The sequence below is a fragment of the Dipteris shenzhenensis genome, chromosome 18 (genome assembly GCF_047967505.1).
Source record: "Dipteris shenzhenensis isolate YYH24624 ecotype China chromosome 18, Dip_SZ_1.0, whole genome shotgun sequence".
Lineage (NCBI taxonomy): Eukaryota > Viridiplantae > Streptophyta > Polypodiopsida > Gleicheniales > Dipteridaceae > Dipteris > Dipteris shenzhenensis.
In genome coordinates this window covers 28,395,913-28,416,150 of record NC_141613.1, presented here as the reverse complement: position 1 = coordinate 28,416,150, position 20,238 = coordinate 28,395,913, and the positions used below count along the sequence as shown (strand labels likewise).

At 43.7% G+C, this 20,238-nt stretch overlaps 1 protein-coding gene across 1 annotated transcript; it reads right to left on the bottom strand.

The window, feature by feature from the left end:
- Positions 1–7,312: 7,312 nt before the first annotated feature.
- Positions 7,313–17,844, bottom strand: LOC147891051 (putative serine/threonine-protein kinase At1g54610). The gene is made up of 8 exons (XM_087389095.1): positions 16,981–17,844; positions 12,334–12,618; positions 10,987–11,304; positions 10,510–10,737; positions 10,276–10,376; positions 9,448–9,562; positions 8,488–9,048; positions 7,313–8,280 (listed from the first exon to the last, which is right to left on the bottom strand). The coding sequence occupies exons 1-8, from the start codon at positions 17,371–17,373 to the stop codon at positions 7,924–7,926; spliced, it is 2,358 nt and encodes a 785-aa protein (XP_087245221.1). The 5' UTR covers positions 17,374–17,844; the 3' UTR covers positions 7,313–7,923.
- Between the last annotated feature and the right edge of the window lie 2,394 nt (positions 17,845–20,238).

Here is a 20,238-nt window from a genome sequence, read left to right as displayed (position 1 = left end):
CATTTGTGAAGAGCTACTACACTTCCAAATGTTGCATGAGAGCTCTTTGTGATCGAGGTATGGAGGTGGAATTTGAAGTGGTAATCTTCCCACAATTTGGAAAACTTAACATGCGCCAAGCTTTCCAAATTGTTTAGAACATTTGACATCTGAAATTGCAGCACCATCGTCTGCTCAGCAATAGGGCTAGGCCAATAAAAGTCCAAGCTCGGATCTTTATGCAGCCCTCAACCTATACCAAAATCTGTTGTTAATGTATATGCATGCTACTCCAGTCTACTCCTTAAGTGGATCTGTAGGCAGTGAGTTATGCCCCCTTGAGGGGCTCTTTTTATAGGTCTGAATGCCTCGACCCCTCCATATGGATTGAGTTAGTAGTATGGGAAATAGACTGCTGATCTAGGTAAGCTCGCTGACTATCTTCTTTGGGCTTTGCAAGCCCTACCTGGCCATGTCGCAAACTGCCACAGGCCTTGGCTCTCTTGCCATAACTTTGACATCTTCTAGGTCCAATTTGAGGGCCCAATCCTTGAAGTTTTCCATTGCCTACCAACCCAGGCTCCATCTGCCCTTGTTCTAGCACTTGGAGATCACACTTGGGTGACACATTCAATGGAAATCATGATATACTCAGGCATCTCACAGACTCATGCCGGTTTTCCCTTACTCGATAGAGTAGTACCATATGCGGTGGCTAGTGTGATTTTGATTGGTGCCTGGGCTGGAGAGTGGGATTTTAGTTAGTGGGGTTGCGTTTATTGTAGGGCAATGGGGTCCAGGGCCATCCATTCAGTGAGTGACATTAGTTGGTCGCTTTACTTTCTGACAGAGATTAGAATGCATATCTTTAGCCTGTAATTATGTCTAGCACAGATGCATTGTGGACGACACGACAATGATTCTGTTGGACCTGGTGTCTCATGTTCTAATGGAAGGTTCGGTGCAACTCATCAAGGAGCTATGCTAGATCAAGGTGAATATGCTTGTGTATCAGCTAAAGCATCACTTAGGCCATCATATATGTGGTAATGCCCTACTTGTGAGCCTCCAAATGAGGAATGTAAAGGAGCATGAACTAGAGGTGTCCTTGTTACAATTTAGCTAGGGACAGGCTTTTGCATGCAGCCCACGTAAAGGATTTTGGAGTCCACATTGGGCTGTCACATGCATGCCCATCATTGGGCTCCAATACAGCTACTATATGGGCCGGATGATGGACTGCTATATGGGGAGAGTCGGCCCAACCATAGGGTTGGAAGACCTGGCAGAGGGAGGTATTTATTGCAGAAAAATGGAAAAATATGTGCCCCAGAATAGAGAGTTCACATCGCAAGCACTTCACACATTCAACTTCTGCAAGAACACATAGTAAACAGAACTGCAATTTATTACAGCAGAAAAAATATTGAATAATGTTTAAAATGTTGCCGTAGGATTCCCATCATGATGAGGAATCTCTACTCTGTCAAAGCTCCAACTGGACGTGCGTCAAAGGGAGGCTTAGGTAGACTAGGCTGGGTAGGAGATAATTTGGAGAGGCACGGAAGTCCAGGTGGGGCTTCCTGGAAAATATCAAGATACTGCTATAGCAACCCTAGCATGTCAACATCCTCCACCTTGAAACCTTTTCTTGGTTTTTGGTTATCTCCAACCTTAAGCTTTTAAAGCAAACAAACTATCATCTTTCTTGAGGAGCTTTTTGAATTGTTTGGCTTTGCTAGCTGCAATTTCTGATGATGAATACCATGTAAACAAACCTCCTTACCTTTGTCATGGAAGGTCATGGTCATATTTTGTAAAAATTCATGTTGAAATTACCACAAACTGTGGAGCCAATCACAGCCAAGTATGATGTCAATGGGACCAAGTGCCAAGGCAAACAAATCAATACTCAAGAGTAATATGAGGAAAGGTTGATCACAACATTAGTGCACATCCTTTGGCTGGTCATATCAACTATAGGCAGGTTCAATGAATTCACACACTTGGAATATACAAAGCTATGGGTGCTACTGCTATCCAACAAGAAAATAGGTTTCTCTGCCCGTTACCTTTCCCTTGATCTTGAGAGTGTTACATTTGCAGGATTTTATGCAATTCCAGCTGGGTGTCCAATGTAATTACTTCATCATTCATAGCCTCATTACCCTCAGCTTTCCTGTGGGGGTCACAATAGTCAAAAGCACTTTCAAGGTGGTAGGAGCTATGCTTACCCACTATTGTAAATGGACTGTAACTATAGACTCTAGAGACATTGAGATATTGACAAATGCAGGTGACAAGAAGGTTTCTTCAAGGTGGATCAATGGCATGATTCTGAACAGGGAACAGGAGGGATTACATTTTACCTTGGAAGGCTCGGGATTGGGACCTGAATGGAGCTCAACAAGAGGTGGTTTTGAAGACAGCTGTGAGGAGTTCCAGATTTACTAGAAAGGGATCAGTTGGGAAGAGCTACGTGGAGCAGTCCCAAGGTTCTCACTTTATAAGTTCTGAGGCTCGAGTTTGCAGATGTTGGAGAATGATTGGGTTGAAACAAACCGAGGATGCTTGGTACTTTGCAGAAGGAGGTAGGTCGGTAGACTGCAGATAATGGACATGAGCAGTTTGCAAGGAGTAACGAGTTTCATTGGGCCAGCAGGTTCCTGTAATGTGGCAGGCCATCGGCATAGGGCTGGTTTGTCGGGTATCTACACAGATTGTGGTTGGCTAGATCAAGTGGGCATTTGCCCTATAACAAGGCCCCATTGATGGGGCCAAGGTATCATCTTGTGCGCAACAGGGAGGCCAGTGATTAGCATCCATCTTGTCTCAGGTTTGGGCTGCATCGAGAGCAGCAAGGAGGCCAGGGATACTTCAGGAGAACACTCTCTGGAGCTTGAACATGCAGGTTGACAAAGGTCAGAGGATCTCTCGGGATGCTTACTAAGAGTGCATCTAATGCTTTTACAACAGTGGGAGATGCAAGTAACATGTTTGCAATTAAGCCTTATGATAGAGCTAGTAGTGCAAACTATCCACGTTTGAAGCCTATGGCCTTAAGCTGTTGGCTTGCAAACTTGCTACATCAGCTAAAAGACAACACAAGAATATGAATACTACAACATGAAGTACACAATTTCACTAGAATAAGAAGAAGTCTAAAGTTGTACCCAGAACAATGGGGAATGGGAGGAGATGAGCTTACAACAATCCAAGCCCTCGAGTAGCACAGAGCCCCCATCCACCTTTGAAAACATGTCAAAAATGGAAAGTTGTACATTGGCCCCACTCATTAACAATGGAGAGTAATACCTGTTCCTCCATGACATTGAGACTCTTTTCGATTTCAGGGAGGACAAGGCACTAGATGCCATTGCTAGTTTTTGATGTTGATACTACTATCAAAGATATTGAATTTCTAGGATTGCAGGTGCAGGACATGGAGCAATTTATTTGTCCGACACTAGCAACTTTCAAAGATGTAGAACCCTCCACCTATGGCTTTTTACTAGATGTACCATGTAGCCAAGACACTTCAACCTTTCACATGAGATAGGATGTAATCCAAAGGACTATCTATCTATATTGAAGAAGTTAAAGGTGCAGAATAGGGCATTGTAGGGGTAAGCAATTGCACATCCCTTCTTTAAGTATTTAGTTTGTGTTTCAAGTAGTCTTGCAATGTATTGTTTAAACTATTCGAGGATGCCTTTGAGATAAATGAATTCTTCTCTCAGAGGGGCCGTGTTCGCAATTACTTCCATCAAGACCACTTGTTGGCACACTACATTAGTCATATACGATGGGCATCATGGCAATGCTCAAGAAAAAAAATTCACCACATGGAACAACGAAGTAAGGCCCTATCATTAGTGGTTGGGCATTCTAAACTTAGTCACAATGCTAACAGAGTGATTCTAGCCATGTATTTTCTTACCAAAGAAGCCACTCCTACTAATGGATGCCAATAGATTTAGATCCATTTGGGAAGATTTGGGGTCGCAAAAGGGCTTGCAAGCAGTGTTTCCTAATCTTTAGGGATTAGGAAGGAATTTGAGGTGGACTAATCGGACTAATCCATTTTGTGGGCCAATGCCTTATTGAGGTGGCATCTTGAACATAGTATGCCTTGCTTTCATATTGATCAAAACCACTAGATAGAAATGGCATGTCGATATGGCCCTTGCCCCTAAAGGGGACCCCTCAAGGGCCATATTGTCAATTGCATTTTGCTCTCAGGGAACAAAACTATGGGCTATGCCTAAAAGAGTGGTTTTGTATGCAACAAACCCATGGGCTAAGTACTAGAGCATTGAAAGAGTCTAAATGGATTCTAAGGAGTTTTTGAGGGGAAATGTGGGAAAGAGAAGAAGAATCCTCTCGAGAAATAGGGGTATGCTCAAAGGATTCCATGCTGCTAGGGGAGAAAGGCTTAGCTTCTACTGTTAACATATGAAGTGTTGTGAGACGGTTGCACTAGAAGGCTTTCATTTGGCAGCATTATTCAACTCTTTCCATAGAATTGACAATGAAGTTTGAGTTTAATAGAAGTTAATGGAAATTATAAGAGAGTCTTTTCATCCCCTCTTTTTGTAATTCCTTGTTCCTAATTAGGGCTTGTTACACATGCATGCATGTGCGCACGCGCACACACACAGGTCCATGCACTTTTACCCAGAACAAGTGACCTCTGCAAACAATGTTCACTTTATTCATCATAGAAGAAATGACTAACTCAAAACAATGTGCAATTTTTTCATCACATAACATTTTACATTCATTCAATAGCTTTGAATCTCTATGGACCCATCAACTCCCGTGTCTGATTCTACGTTGTTTCCAAAGCGCAACCCCTCGCTTCCTTGTGCATGACTTCCAAGTAGCATATCTCTTGGTCTTCATCACGAGATTGAACTACTTTTGCTATAGGTGATAGCACCACCATGCCTTGAATTCTTAAAGTAAGTTTCCTTTGCTCTTTAGTGTGATTTCTCTCTATATTGAGTATTCCAAATGGACAGAGGCTCCCATTTCTCCACAAACTACAATGCTCTACACAAGAACACGCAACATGTTAGCAACATGTAGTGGCGTAAGCTAATGCTTAAAATTGCAACATAACAAAGATTACCATGTAATGTGTAATTGACTTCCCCATGCTTTTACCATCAATGATACGAAGCCTCTCAATGCTAGCTTAAATTTTTCATAATACATCTCATCAATTTGACGTGATCAAAGCACCCTTATTTGACAAATCAAGCTTTATCCACACTTTTGCTCTCAAAATAGCTATTTAATTATGTGAAGCTTGATTGTTGGTACACTCACACAAAGCTTTCCAATATCCCAACCCAAGATGTTGTCAAACTTTCTTTATCAACATTGTGGTTGGACAAAAATATACTCACCTTTCCTCCACCCATGGACACTCTAGCAAGACGATTTTGTGTCTTTACTTGAATTTTATTATCCTCCTTAAGATCCACATGGCATCCATGAAATCTCATCCCTAAAAGTTGTTCTACTTTTCCAATGCGATATGTAGACACTTCTTTCAACCTCAAATTCCAAGCATAAACCAGTTTGGGATATAGTAACTTGTCAAGTATGAAAAGTTCAACATGCAAAGTACATGTATGAACTCTCTCCAACAAGATTAGAAAAATGGTACCTCAATTAGAGCTCCAACACAATCGAGGGCCAGCCTTTGGTTGAAAGACAAGATTCTACTTTCCCATTGCAAGCTTCCCTTTTGCATCCTTGAGATTGGGTGTAGTACAAGCATATGTATTTTGAATATGCACCTGTATCACAACCATCTAAGTACTTCCATGTCTTCATCCACTTACAAGTGCCATGAAACTTGAAATGTTCCATGCCCATCCAATGATAAGGGTTGCCATGCCTCTTGTCTATGAATAGTTAATGGGATGCTAGTTTTGTCTAAAACCCACTTAAAAGTCTCCTTGCACTCTTTTAGAGTCTCATATGAAACAACCCACCATATGTTCTTTTCAAATTTAACCAAGAAATATTGCACAACTTCCTCATCCCCTAAACAAAGCACAAGGCCTTGGTCATAATGCAAATGCTTACCCTCTTTAGCGTGTGCCCTTCGACAATTGAGCTTCATCCATTTTGATGAAAAGAATCAACTTGATTGTACTTTTTAAGGTAAAGTCTCATGTTGGAAAGCAAACTCTTGGGTTAGGCAATGGGCAAGACGAGGGCAATAGCTTATGAAACTCTATTACACGTCTGCTAGAGGTGGAGTAACGGAGTTACCAATAACGAGTACAAATAACAACGATGTGCATTATCCACACATGGACTATGAGAGCACGTTCCCAAGAGAGGTGCACAATGATTGTGGAGCGCTGGTGCACATTAACAAATCAAAGACAAGACAGAGAGGAAAGCTTCATCATACACTAATGGAGGAAACTAATGCCCAAGCATAACAACTCGCAGATGTTCTTCATAGAAGGTGGTCCCCATGTTACCTCTGATTTAAGATTAGAGCCAAAGTGGCAACAATTATGGAAGGCCATGTGGCAACTAGTCATGTTTAAGACAAGGATGTGTCGTTCCTGCATCATCTATGAGTTCCAAACTTCTCACACAACTGCCTGAGAATTCTTCATGGACTATGAACTTTTGCATTCAGTGTAGACTTAATACCTTGAGTGGATCTAGCCTCACAAGGATTACCCCTTCATAACTCTCCAGCATAATCATGTCTTCTGAACTGTTCATACGACATCCACATGAAAACTTCCGGATGTGCACAGTGAGTTTTTTTTTTTTCTGAATTTAAAAAGGTTCGATGATCCCTTAGAACACTTCCCACCAGCAACACATTAGTTGAATTTGAGCTCACCATCAAAAATGTGTGATTTGAGCTCACTTTCACACTAGTTGAATTTAGGAGGAAGCTTTACGTTCAGCGAGGTAGTCTCAGCAATATCCTGACATAAAAATTCCAGAGCATTACTAAGCCCTGCTAAGAGCCATAACTAAGGGGTGGGTTTTCTTGGGAGAGGAAAACAGTTCCAAAAGCAACAATTTAAAGTCAATGTTCTGAAAGGGAAGAGGGTTTTTTGGAGAGTTCTTATTGTGATGGCACTTTTCTCTAGTCATGTGAGTGTCTGTTAGGATGCATGCATGCATAGATGTGCAGTGAGTAGTGCATTAGTAATGGCTGCACTTGCATGCATCCATGAATACAGACATAAAGGTATACTCAATAAACACATGTGAGTGGTCCATCTGTCTCGACAGCATGAGTCACTGTGGAGTAGTTGCTCAGTCTAGTAGAATAGTGTAAAATATCCAATACCTCCGGGGCAGCCTCCACTATTCAGAGCTCATATCCACAGACCTGCAAGGTCTGTTCTCTTACAACCTGAAATAAGTCAGATTACATCATGTTTACCCAACTTTTGAGTAGAATGGATCCAGGTCTCAATCGCACACTTGGATGTTGGCAAAAACTTCCTAGACAGTTGGCTAATTTCCAAAATCGACCATTTAGTAGTATACAACAATTCTCTCTTAGAATATTCATCTGGCGCAAAATGTTTAACGTCAGTGTCCAGCTTCTTCTCCTCCAATCCTTGCCCATGAGTGACAATTTGGAACATAAATAGAATAATTTGAGGACACTGACAGAACGCTTGGCACAAAAATCTAGGAGAAAACTGCACCGATGAGTCAAAAGCCCTCCCAACAACCCAAATCATCTAGGGAAGGGAAACAACAAATTGGCATTTGCTCCAACAGGGTGGGACAATTTTATCCATTCAATCCATGATTGCTACTGGACTGCATTGCAAGATCACCTTATATGCATTTCATCATTACTCAGAATTCCCTGAGCCATAATAAAGCACCTGATCTGGTGATTCGAATCCCTCCGACGATGCATGTGCAAAATGATCATGATTCTTGTTCTCGCTCATAGTTCTCCATCACTGACGACAGACCTTGCTCAGGTCCACTTAATTCCACAATTTCCCCAGCGAGCTGTGGCCTTGGTGGTTTCCACCGCCCACTGCTTGTCGTTGGTCCATATCCATTACCGAATTCTGCAGCTTCCAAGTTCCCATTGGGAACACCATTCACCCAAGTCTTATTTGACACTGCATTACGCTGATTTTTACCTTTGTCATGTCGAGCTCGGCGGACAGCTGCCTGTATTCTGCGTTCATGCTCTCCAAGCATGTCTTCCATATTTGCTGACGGATGCAGCAGTGGTCCAGAAAAATGTATCCTCTCAGCCTGCCCGCCAAAAGCCTGCACAAATGGCCTTTAATTTAGGCTGCCTAGTATGGTAGATCTTGCTATTTTATACCTTCAGCAACAACATTATTCCTTTAGTCTCGTTTTTCCATCAAACGCCTTCACATAATCGTTAGACTTAAAAATGCATCAAAGAAACGAGACTACTATCTATGCTTCAATACAAGATAGAAATCTGGACCAGGGTCTCTAGAAAGTTACCAGAGCTGGTCGCTCACGGTGGGCTGAATCCTTCAAGTGCATGCCTTCTGACCCCTTTGAAAATGTCTCTGACCGCTGTAATACTGCTCGTTCTTGCTTTGCAGAATCAGATATACCAGGTTGCTCATGCTTGCTGTTTTGAGGCCCATTCCCACCTCCAAATGTATCCCTCTGTTTGGAACCAATTCCCTCCTTGTAAATCTCTACAGTCCCATTATTTCTTGCAGCCACCAAGGTTGAGAGACTTGACAGATCGGCAGTCTGAGTACCATACCCTGGTTCAGACTTGAAATCAGAAACAGTCACAGATTTGGTGGCGCATGGACGAGGCACTCCCATATGAGAATCATCTTCTTTGTGTTTTTTCAACCCCATAACAGTTCCACTAGGATTTGTCAGTGTACCAGAACGAGCTAGATGTGGTGCATAAACATGGGGCCCCCCACCTCCATCAGACGGGCGTGGAGGATCAATAGGAAATCCCACAGCTGAGTCCTCTTGCTTAGGATTAAATTTCTCACTTTTACTTTTTGCAGCAATATGCGAGGTCAGCCGTCGTTTCTGCAAGACAACCACTGACATTAGTCCAGTCGCTGTATCTCACAAGTACTGTGAAACTGAGAGCCATGTTGGGGACACATATATTTACAATTGCAATCCTATATAAATTGCAAGGTTGAGCACTTAGCCTGCACAACATTCAACGAGCTTGTGCGCTCGTAACAGTTCAAAGCCACAGAAGATTTAGCATTCAGAGTACTCTTCTAGAATGTATATTAGCCTTTCTATTCAAGTGTAAAACTGTTCAGTTGAGCTATGGTGTATCCTGCAATGGGGAATGAAAAATCTACTAGGTTCTAGGTTTGCTTACGATTAAGCTTGAAGAACCTACCGCAGTCCCTCCCCATCATTGGAAAACATAGTGTCTTTAGGCGACTAATGAATATTGAGACATTTTACCTGAATGGATACTGCCAGTTCTGCATTTGCGTCTGGAGCAGGAACAGCCTTGCTTGTGTTTCCAACCCTTTTTGCAGCCTCTGAACCACGCACTCTCCCACCAGCTGCTCTTTGCCTGTAATAACACAAGAAGGATTGAGGAATCACGTCAGGAGTCACCTAAAATTTAGTTATCGAAAATTGATCATACTTATTCCCCAGGAAGTCACAGCAGGGCAACTGAGTACGAGTTTAATTGAAAAAGAAAAACAATACAAGCAGGTGGTAGTAAATGAAGAACGCTAGCCTTTACTGTTGAAAACGAAGTGATTATAGCCTGTGGCAGTAGCAGTCAATGAACAAGAATAATCGTTACTGTTGGACCATAAGTAATCACAGCCTATTGACAGGATGTTATTACATTTATAGACTCCCTTCACCAAGCCCCCCTCTGACCCTTTTTCAACAGGTGCTGATATAGCTTATCCAACTCCCAAAAGGTAGACGCTTATCAGAGCAGAACATCAGACTACATATGCTACCAAAAGGGATGGAGAAGGAGAGAGAGAGAGAGAGAGAGAGAGAGAGAGAGAGAGAGAGAGTTATATCAACACCAAGAGGCACATCGTAACAAACTGATACACAAACGTTAGGAGACCTAAAGTAGATAAATCAGAAGCATTGCATGATACTAGAGGGACATGAGTATAAAAAAAAAGTCCAAACAAGACAGATCGTAAGACCAGAAAGGCCGATACTAATGTATAAAACCTTGCAGGCCCATGAGCAACTTGGAAGTATTGCATGTATAAAAGGATACTGCAACCAAAAAGAATAAACAGAGCATACCTTCTAGCTTCCTCATCACGGATTTTTGCATCGAACTCTTTGCTTGGTGGGTATTTAGGAAGACTTGCAGGATCACACGCCAGTGGCTTCGTGGTGAAAAACTGAAATCCCTCAGGAGTCAAAGGATATATTTACTGTGATCTCAATTGTTATGAATATTAATCACTAGATCCTTAAAACACCCTTCAAATTCGGATAAATGCTCCAAACCAAATAAAATGAGTTTCTACATACTTCGCTTTTTAATGCTAATGCTGCAGTCCCTCGGTCTGATGGTTCAATAGCAAGCAGAGTTTCAAGCAAAGCCAAAGCTGATTGGGGGAAATCTTTGAAAGTCTCAGAAATACATCGTTTATAAGGTTGCTGTGGTTTAAATATAGTAGCATGTGGGAGCTTTGATTTTTTCCAATACTCCTCCGACGGAGAGCCACACAACTTGAAGATTTTGTGCAATTGTTCTACCTGTAATAAGAGCAATTAAGTCCAAAATTCAATTAGATATTTTCATGCGACGTAAACTTTTGCTTTCATAAAAACCCGATGAAAAGCGCCCCTCCCAAAAGAAGGTTATAAAATAAAGAAAACTATTGAAACCTCTCTTTAAAAAATGTCATATCTCTCCTTTCATCTTTCACGTCTGATCCTGCTAAGGGTCAATGGGATTGCAATGTTTTTTGGGTGGCAAATCATCAGACTTCTACAAACATTTACCTCAGTTCTTCCCGGCATGATGGGCTTCCCTGCAAGCAGTTCTGCCAGGATGCAACCTGTGCTCCACAGATCTACTGCAACGTCATACTCTGTGGCCCCCAACAGAAGCTCAGGAGGACGATACCATAATGTTACAACACGGCTTGTCAAAGGTTGCCTTTGATCCGGATGAAAAAAAGTGGCAAGCCCAAAGTCAGCAATCTTTAAAACCCCTTTGTTATCAAGGAGAAGGTTGGAGCCCTTAATGTCACGATGGAGTACCCCACGAGTGTGACAGTGATCAAGCCCCCTTAGTAGCTGCTGTAAGTAGCATTTAACCTGTTCAACAAGAACCACGACTAATAGATCATGACTTGAGCACAGTAAATATGGCACACTCTTCACATAGACAATGCTAGCTATGCATGCCATGAATGATGCAACTTTTAAAAAAAACATTCATTCTTTGAGCAAACAGCCTGTCCAAATTTTAAACCACCATCTCCTCAACGATGCAATTAGAAGCATAAGGTAGATGATGAAGGCACTATAAGTGTAGCTGCTTTTGCATCTCTGCTTGCACAAAGAATACTATTTATGAGTTTGTAAGATTTTCCAAAAACTTGCACCCATTGAATTTAAAATGCACTCATCAACATGATCCTGGAACCAAGATTTTGACCCTGCAAAAGTCTGTTCATGGCAGCCAGTCCTTCCATCCTGCACAAGCCTACATGTCTGTCCCCTCCATCCCGGTACTCAGCACTGTACTAAGCTTATATTTTTCCCAACGAAATAATCTCTCTTCAACAACAAGAGAAAAATATATAAACTGAAACTGACCCGCTGTCCTCGACATTGAATATGGCTCATCATGTTCCTGTACATTTTCCTGTATAAAGAAAAATGTTGTATTTCTCTCCCAAAAAGTATTTTTACAAATCCCTGCTATTGGTTGAAGTAAAGCTCTCAAACAAAAAAATGCCGGCACGGTTAGGCTCATCAAGTACACATCTTAGGGTCCCCGACAATGCAACAGAAAGCATACTTAAGAAGCCAATAATTGAGAATAAAAGCACTATCACTGCATCCTCAAAAGCAAAATGACCCATGGTAAATCTCAGCTTGCACACGCTTAGAGTATCTACATTTGTAAGATCATGCCATCACAAGTGAAAACAGATAATGGAAGCTGCATGACCTGAACAACTTGGAGAGTGTTGTAATTGAAATGAGACCCACTTAAAATTTAAAATCAATCATAAACCTGAGTTCTAAATTTATAAGCCTATAGTCGATCGTGCTCATAGGCTTTGTTATGAAAAAAAAGAGCTTCATCTAATGAAAGAAATCACATCATTTACTAACCTGTGGTTCTGTAAATGTAGTTCCAGGACAAGCCGCAAGCCCAGCTAGATCGTGCTCCATGTACTCAAAAACAAGGTAGAGACTGCATGACATCCTAGATGTAACCAATCCTTCAAGCTTAACCACGTTTGTGTGGTCAAGTCGTCGTAGGACTTGAATCTCTCGAGCCATGAAGCGGACACTCTCAGGCTCCAAATTGTCGAATCTCACTTTCTTAAGTGCAACAATTTTTCCAGTATCCAAATCACGTGCTTTATAAACATTACTGTAGGTACCTTGGCCAATCTGCATCCAAGGCATAAAAAAGAATGAATCATCGTTGCATGCCAAAACAACAATGAAAGAACCAGAACGTATCATGCTTTTGTGATAGCATATGCACGAAGTGTGTAGCAAACTGCTTATATACTTAAGCACTGTAAAAGTAAGTGCAAGGCAAAATAACGAGTCAACATCAGCACAACTGAGCAGACTAAGCAAAGCCACATGCAAGCAAATCCACAATGGCTCAGCTTTACCCTCCACCAAACCTGCTTAAGAGAGATCCAAAAAGTGACCCAGTAACTAATTTAAAAATGTGTCATGTCACCCATAATCCAACAGAAGCCCCATACAGGAAGAAGGTTCAGAAGCAGCAATGGCCCTTAGCCACATTCCAGAAGCAACAATGGCCCTTAGCCACATTCCAGAAAAATGGGCATATATTTCTGCCCAAGCCATAAATGGTGAGCATCCCAAGACTTTTATTACAGGCATCAGTACCCAACAAGAGCAGCCCCATTTACAGCACGCGGTAAATAACACAGATATGCAAGAGACAAACCAGACAGAACTTCACAAAACACCCAGTCTATTCATCCACTGATGTGGGAAAACACAAAAACCTCCAGTTGGTGCCGGTTAAAACACAGCCAGGTGTGGCTGACAGAAGACTGAGAGAAAAGCAAATCAGCTGCTGTCTGTGTATGCTCCTGCGTGCCTCGGTGAAAAGGGCTTCAGTGGGATGTATAAACTGAGGCAAGAACCTCCCTTTTATGGGGCATATTCAACCCTAAACCTGGTCCACCAGGTTCAGCTAACCAGCCGATCCTGGACCAGATCCAGCCAACCAGAACGGGTCAGCCCAGTCTGTGAAGAAGTCAACCGGCTTGGTTCACGCGTTGACTCAACCAGGGGTTGTGGGTAAAACACAGCCAGGGGTGGCTGACAAAAGACCGAGAGAAGAGGAAGGCCTGCAGCTGCCTGCATATGTTCCTACGTGCCTCAGTGAAGAGGGCTTCAATAGGACACATAAACTGAGGCAAGAGCCTCCCTTTTATAGGGCACTCCAGCCCTAAATCTGGTCCACCACATTCAGCCAACCAGCCGGTCCTGGACCAGAGCAGGTCAACCTGGTACTTTGAAGAAGTCGACCCACTTGGTCAACACATTGACCCGACCAAGTCGCAGACAATTTTTATAACTGAACAGGTCAGTCCTACACATGCCTTCCGGGCGCCTGCATCTGCAGATTCTACTGGGAGCAATCTGCGACCCTAACTTGATGGCACTCGCCTCTGGTTGATCCCTGCCCGACCTGCATAACCTACAAATCTACTGCCTCGTTCTCCACAGGAGAAAGCAGGAGGGGCCTTGCAATCAGTGCAGCAATCAGCTTAGCAGGAAGTAAGAGACAGCTTGCATTCAGTGCTGACCATCAACCTGCAAGGCATCTACTAGTTGGCGAAATTATACCCTAGGCAGTCACCTAGAATATCTGTTAATGATTGGCCTTGCAGCCAATATAGACAATCAGTATAAAAAGCATATACTATTGCTTTTACACTTTAGGGCAACTGCCCCATTGAGCAAAGGCTTTTGAAAGCTTTTTCTCAAAGACAGTTCAATCTGCCTGTACACAAATACAGGTTCTATTCATCAATTAAGTTCCTTGAGAAGTACTAAACAAGGCATTTTTCAGAACTAACTCGCATGCAATCTACTGCTCACTCCAAATCAGGCACATGCACGCATTTTTCAGAACTAACTCGCATGCAATCTACTGCTCACTCCAAATCAGGCACATGCACACTATTTCTTGACATGCAAGGCCACGAACTGCAGCCTAGCAGCCATGTCTCACAGTGCACACTTACTCAAGATAGATAACACATGCAGCCATCCCAGGCCACGCAATCACAGAGTAACAGAAAATAGCAGTTGCAGATTATTTCCTCACGAGTGTGTCCTGGTAGACCTGCACTATCCCTGGCAAACCTGCCCTTATCAGCGAAACTCTGATTGGGCCAAACAGCAAGTCGCTTGCTCGAGCATCCACCAGCAACTCATACTAGGATACAAAGTGAGTCAAAATACCTAGTATGCAATCTTACACATGCTTGCGCTAGTCTTCATAGTAGCCCTCCTGCACAACTGTGACAGCCCAACGTTCCAGCTCTTACAACAGGCATTTTGGAGATCGCCCTCGTGAAGCCGAAAGTTGTATTCATAGGCTGTTCGTCCTTCCAAGTAGATCCAACTACCTCAAAGCTGTAATTCAAAGTCAGCCTAGATCAGCTTCACCACAAGCACAGAGTTTGACCCAGAGCTGTGCTTGTTCACCTAGGATTTTCTCAATCGTCTTCTGGCTATTTCTGCGAAGAACATGTGCATCCTTCAAGACAATAAACATACCAAAGGCAATTAACGCTTTCCCCAAAGCAAGGAGAACTCTCTCCGCTCGAAGCTGGCTCTGATATCAAATGAGACAGCCTCAACCAGGTCAAGTCACTCTGACTCAGTCGGCAACAACTCCAAGCGACAGTCCTCAATGCTACAGGACAATCCTGCAAAACAACCCATAGGGGTTCGTGCGAGCAACTCAACTCCCAGATGTGTAGTCAATATGTCGAGCCAACCCCCAGTGAGGTCTACACCTCCACAAGGTTAAAATCATAAACTCCATCATGCATGCTTCTCTCTCACCATAACATCTTCCTTGCAACGTTCAATGCAAGCATCATACCAGTCACAAGATCAAAACACAAGGGCCAAGTTAGCCATCAAACACATAATCAATGTGGCTGATGCTACCCTCCAACCAACAAGGAGAGATGAGGCGCGAGCAATTGCCAATGTGATCCTCTACCATGATCCACAACGTTGGAAGCACGACCGCATCACTTGCCAAAAAATTTTCAAGCATTTTCACTCTATTTATGGAGAGCATATCAATGCTTTGGATATCCGGGTCCTAAAACATGCCTTTTTAATGAAATAGTTGTCCCATGATAGGTCCATGACTAGCACATCCTATTAAATGGTCCATGTATCTTTTGTATGAAAAGGGGCAACATCACATAAGGTGAAACTCTCTAAAATAGTGTCATCCTGTCGCATCAATTATATAAGTTTCTGTCACGGCATCCAACAACATATGGCCATTACTTGACCCAATGGCACCCACAGACCTCATCTGGTTGTTGTCCTGTGTCTGGGGGCCCAACCCAGTGTGTGGAGGACACCCAGGTAATAAAAAGTGTTGGAATAGAAGGTCCATTGTCCCACCTGTAAGCTCCCATATGAGAACATAGGGACATGGTACCAGTGTAGAAATAGGGGGCATGAGAGACTGCTTTGTGTGCATCAGGTAAGGTTGCCACATGGGTAGGTAGAGATGGACATCTACAAGGCACACACGTGGGCAGCACTGTAGGCTGCCACATGGGCTACTAGATCCACTTAAAAGGGCTTTCAAAGGTCCAGGATTAGGGCAAACCTGAGGGCAGCACGTACGAAGGCCACAACTGTTACAGCAGGTATGGTGCTAACTAGGTGTCTAGGTTTCTTCTAACGAAAAAACACCCAGGCTTCATGTTAGTTGCGTCAGTTGGGGCAGCGATCAGCCTTGCACAGCCCCTGCAGCCATCCTAGCTTCTCATATCCAATGCTTATGTGGAGGACTTCAGCCATGAACAGGAAACCCTAGCCTCTACAGTCAGTTCCAAGGCCAATTAGAATAAAGCCATGAAGGTGCATCAGTGCAGAGAATATGACTTTTTACTGGCAGCTTTGGAAAACCATTTAACAGAAATCCCGTAAAACTGCATTTAAAAGGATGCCCTTCATGTTGACGCAACCACGAAAGATCGTTTATCACAAAAATGCCCAAGCTCATTGTGTGAGAATCTCAAAAGGTAGTACGCTAAGACATTCCATCAAAACAAAAATAGAGTGTAAAACTGATAAAAAAGGATGCCCTTCACGTTGACTCAGATCGTTTATCAGAAACATGCCCAAGCTCATTGCGTAAACACAAAACAAATGTATTTGCATTGTGTAAACGCAAAAGAAACGCATGGTTCATCAGAAAACCAAGCAAGGAGCCTCTTTTGTATTAGTTTCATTTAAAGTGAAACTTTTGGAAGGGTGGTGAAAGTGTGAATGCCCAATAAAGAGCGTGGAACAATCGCTAAGATTTGAAACGTGAGTTTCACGCAGGATTTTCAATCTTTTGAGCTAGAATTTGAAACAAAAGGAAAAGATAAGCCTTTATCCAGTGATAACAAAGCAACTAAACAAAACTTTCCACCAAATTTAAGTCTTAGGGTGAAGCTTAAAAGCCGAAGGAAACCCAGTAGAATACATACATTGCAGAGAGCTACTTACTTTGTCTAGTTTCTCAAAAGAATCAGCTCTTCTAGGAATCCAGCCTTTTATGGCCTCTCCAGCCACTGCAGAAAGCCATGCAGGCCAACCAGCTGCAACTTGTTCACCTTCTATATGTTTTGGGGGATTGCTCAACCTGGGATTAGGCTCAGCTCTTATCCATTGTTTCTCTCTCCTCCTCTCATCCTCAGACACAAGCGTTGCCACTGCAATTCCATTCAGTTTGCTCTTGATGTTCGCTCGTTCTCTTTCTTCTTCGACACGGCCATTGGTAACCTCCGCAGGATTCAGTCTTCCAGAAGTGAAGGGCCTCTTCGCTGTTCGATACACTACTTCCTTCGGGCTGCCTGCGTCCTCCTGCACAGCCGCCTCCTTTGCACAAACACAGCCCATCCCTCTTCGCAGGGGGAGCCACAGCCACTACAGTCCGTATCCGTTTCAACTGCCGCAATCACACTCGTCTTCAAAGTTGGACTGAGTATCCGATCTGTACATCTTCGGTATCGAACATAGTCGGGCAGAATTCAAGGCCAGCTTCCAGTAGCAGGTTCCCTTTCGATGCAACGGGTTCGATACCTTCTCCAAATTGCAACCCCGAAGCGGAGAGCTGTGTTGCAGCAGCAGCACACACAATCGCACCGTTAGCCTCGCGGTGTCCGAAACCCCGTGAAGAAAATGGACAAGATGTAATCTGCAGGATTCTCTGTCGAGGCAGGCTCTGTTAAGAAGGACAAGCGCAGGATAGAGTAAAGGGGGCAGGAAGAGAGGCGTAAGGAGACAAGAAACCGTGGCGGTGCTGCACAAGAGGAGCTAGATTGCGGGCAATGCAGGAGGGTACGCGGGGGAGCGGAACGAGTAAGGAAGGGGCAAGGGCGAGGGCGTGGCGAGAGAAGCGGGAAGGAAGGGAAAAGAGGCAGACTAGGTCATCAGAGAAAGCGGGGAAGCTATGGCTATGGCGGAGGAGGGGACAGCAGCAGCAAAGCTCGCGTCAGAAGGGGGACCTTCTTCTCCGTCCCTTGTCTGGCGGGCTGTCTGATGCCGTTTTCTTTCTAAATTTAGGCTACAGTTCCTGCATGGAAAAGGCTTCCGCCATAGCCAACCTCTCCAAGCTCCATCTTCCTTTGCACAAACCCTCTCCCTTCCTCCATAGCCATCCCTCCCACCTCTCCCTCTTCCTCCTTGCCTGCTTCGCCGACCTCAAATGCACCTCCCCCTCGCTTCTCCTCGCCTCGCCTCTGAGAAGACGGCCCTGCCGATGCTTTTTCCCGTCTCTCTCTTCCGAATCCTCCTCCCTATTATCGCCCTCGACAGAATCCCCAAGCGAGATTGCACCTCCTGATTCCCCCGCGACTCGATCCCCCGCTCTCTGCCGCAGCTCCCACAACCTCAATGCCGATCCCCCCCGAATATCAGCTCGCTCTCCTCCGTCTCGGACCCAGGAACCAAAACAAAGAGAAGCACAGCGCTCAGACCTGCTCGGGAACGCCAAACAGAGCCGGAGGATGAGCTCCTGGTTCGAACGAAAGAGTGAGGAACTCTGATCCGACCGGAAGTTGGTGCGATTGGGGTCGGGAGCGTGGGCGGCCGTGGAAACTCAAAAGATGGCGAGGCGGGGCAAAATGTAAAACTGAAACAGAATTGGAAACAACAGGAAGGGAAGGGGGAGGCAAAATCCACGGCGACGGAAGAGCAGGAGCAGAAGCAACAGAAAAGCTGGGGAGGGAGAGGACCTCTCCCGGGGCATGGCTGGTGGTGTATGACAGAGCAGAGTTTCCTGTTGCTACTCTGTGAGGACGAAGATAAACATACACACATACATTTATGCATGCATGTATGTATCCATTTATGTATGTATGTCTATATCTGCATGTATGTATCTCTTCATTTCTATGTATGTATGTATTTGAGAGAGGACATGGCCGACATTCGCCCAGACATGGGTCTCATCCCCCCCCCCCACACTCATATGACAACACCCCTCTTCATGGGTCCACACCCGCTCCTTATTGTCGCAGTCGCTCTTTGTCGTGGGCATATATTATACCAGTTTGCAAGTTCAATACCCCATTGCACATCTCTCTCTCCCTCTCAATAGCTTTGTGTGTTTGCATTCCAATAACACAATTCAATACCCCATCATACATCTCAAAGGTCTCACATCTCTCTCTCTCTCTCCTCCCCACACACTAGCCGGCTACCTTTTCATAGATCTCAAAGGTCTCACATCTCCCCCTTCCACAAGTACACTTGACAAACCATGGTAGCCCACATACATCAAATGAGAAGCTATAAGTTCAAGCATATGAGTGAGAAGGTGAAAATTGTGAAGGCACTTATCAATTTGCAAGCTTCCACCATATAGCACAAAGAGGAGGCCACACTTCACAAACAACTAGAGCAAAGACGCAAGGAATCAAGCCTCAAGATTCAAAATGCATAAAGGGGGAGAGCTCTAGGAACATGTAATAACGAGGAAAAAGTCGAGTATTCACTTATCGTGGTGGGTCGTAGGATTGCCACCTCTAATAAACTTCAAAGGGAATGCTCATATGCCCTTCAAGTGTGAAAATGTATCGCTTTTGCAACTAAAACTGAAAACTTTGAGAATTATGAGGAAGTTTGGTAGACTTGTCTAACCATCCCTCTCATTTAATGCATTTATTTTGTTATTAGCACTAGAGCAACACCACACATTGACTAAACACATGTTGATCCACTCAGTTTGCGAGCGAGTTTTCTGTGACTTGTGCGTTGGATGCTTCTTCTCCAAGAGTTCAACTTTAAAATGTCTATGAAAGAAAGTATTTTTTGTGCATAAATATGGGCGGCATTTTCAAGGAATGGAAGGGAGAGAGGAGGCTATGCCCTACAAATGGCAGGATAAGGAAAGCATAATGAACATTACTTTACAAGCTATTCTAACGAAAATCCATGGGCCACGTGGCTCTATGAGACACCTAGCCACCCACATTGGAAAGGAGCTACCTAGAGGCTCCACGAATGCTCTCTTATTGTAAGGTTTCATATGTGCTCTTCAATATTCCTTCTCATTATATATGGGATTATTATCAAAGTATGCCACATGTAAGCCAATGCTTGCATATTACAGGCTTGAATTGCCCCATGACCATTATTATGTGATCTCAACACCCTCTCTCAATAAGCATGAGGGGGTTTCAACCAAGTGTTGATTTGTCAAACACAATGGGGACAGCAGATCTATCACCGCCACTACAAAGGACACGTGCCACAACACAT

Coding starts and splice junctions, on each gene's coding strand:
- LOC147891051 (XM_087389095.1), bottom strand. CDS start 17,373: ATGGGCTGTGTTTGTGCAAAGGAGGCGGCTGTGCAGGAGGACGCAGGC. Junction 12,619..16,980: donor CTTTTGAGAAACTAGACAAA/GTAAGTAGCTCT, acceptor CCTTGGATGCAG/ATTGGCCAAGGTACCTACAG. Junction 9,563..10,275: donor CGTGATGAGGAAGCTAGAAG/GTATGCTCTGTT, acceptor GTGTTATTACAG/GCAAAGAGCAGCTGGTGGGA.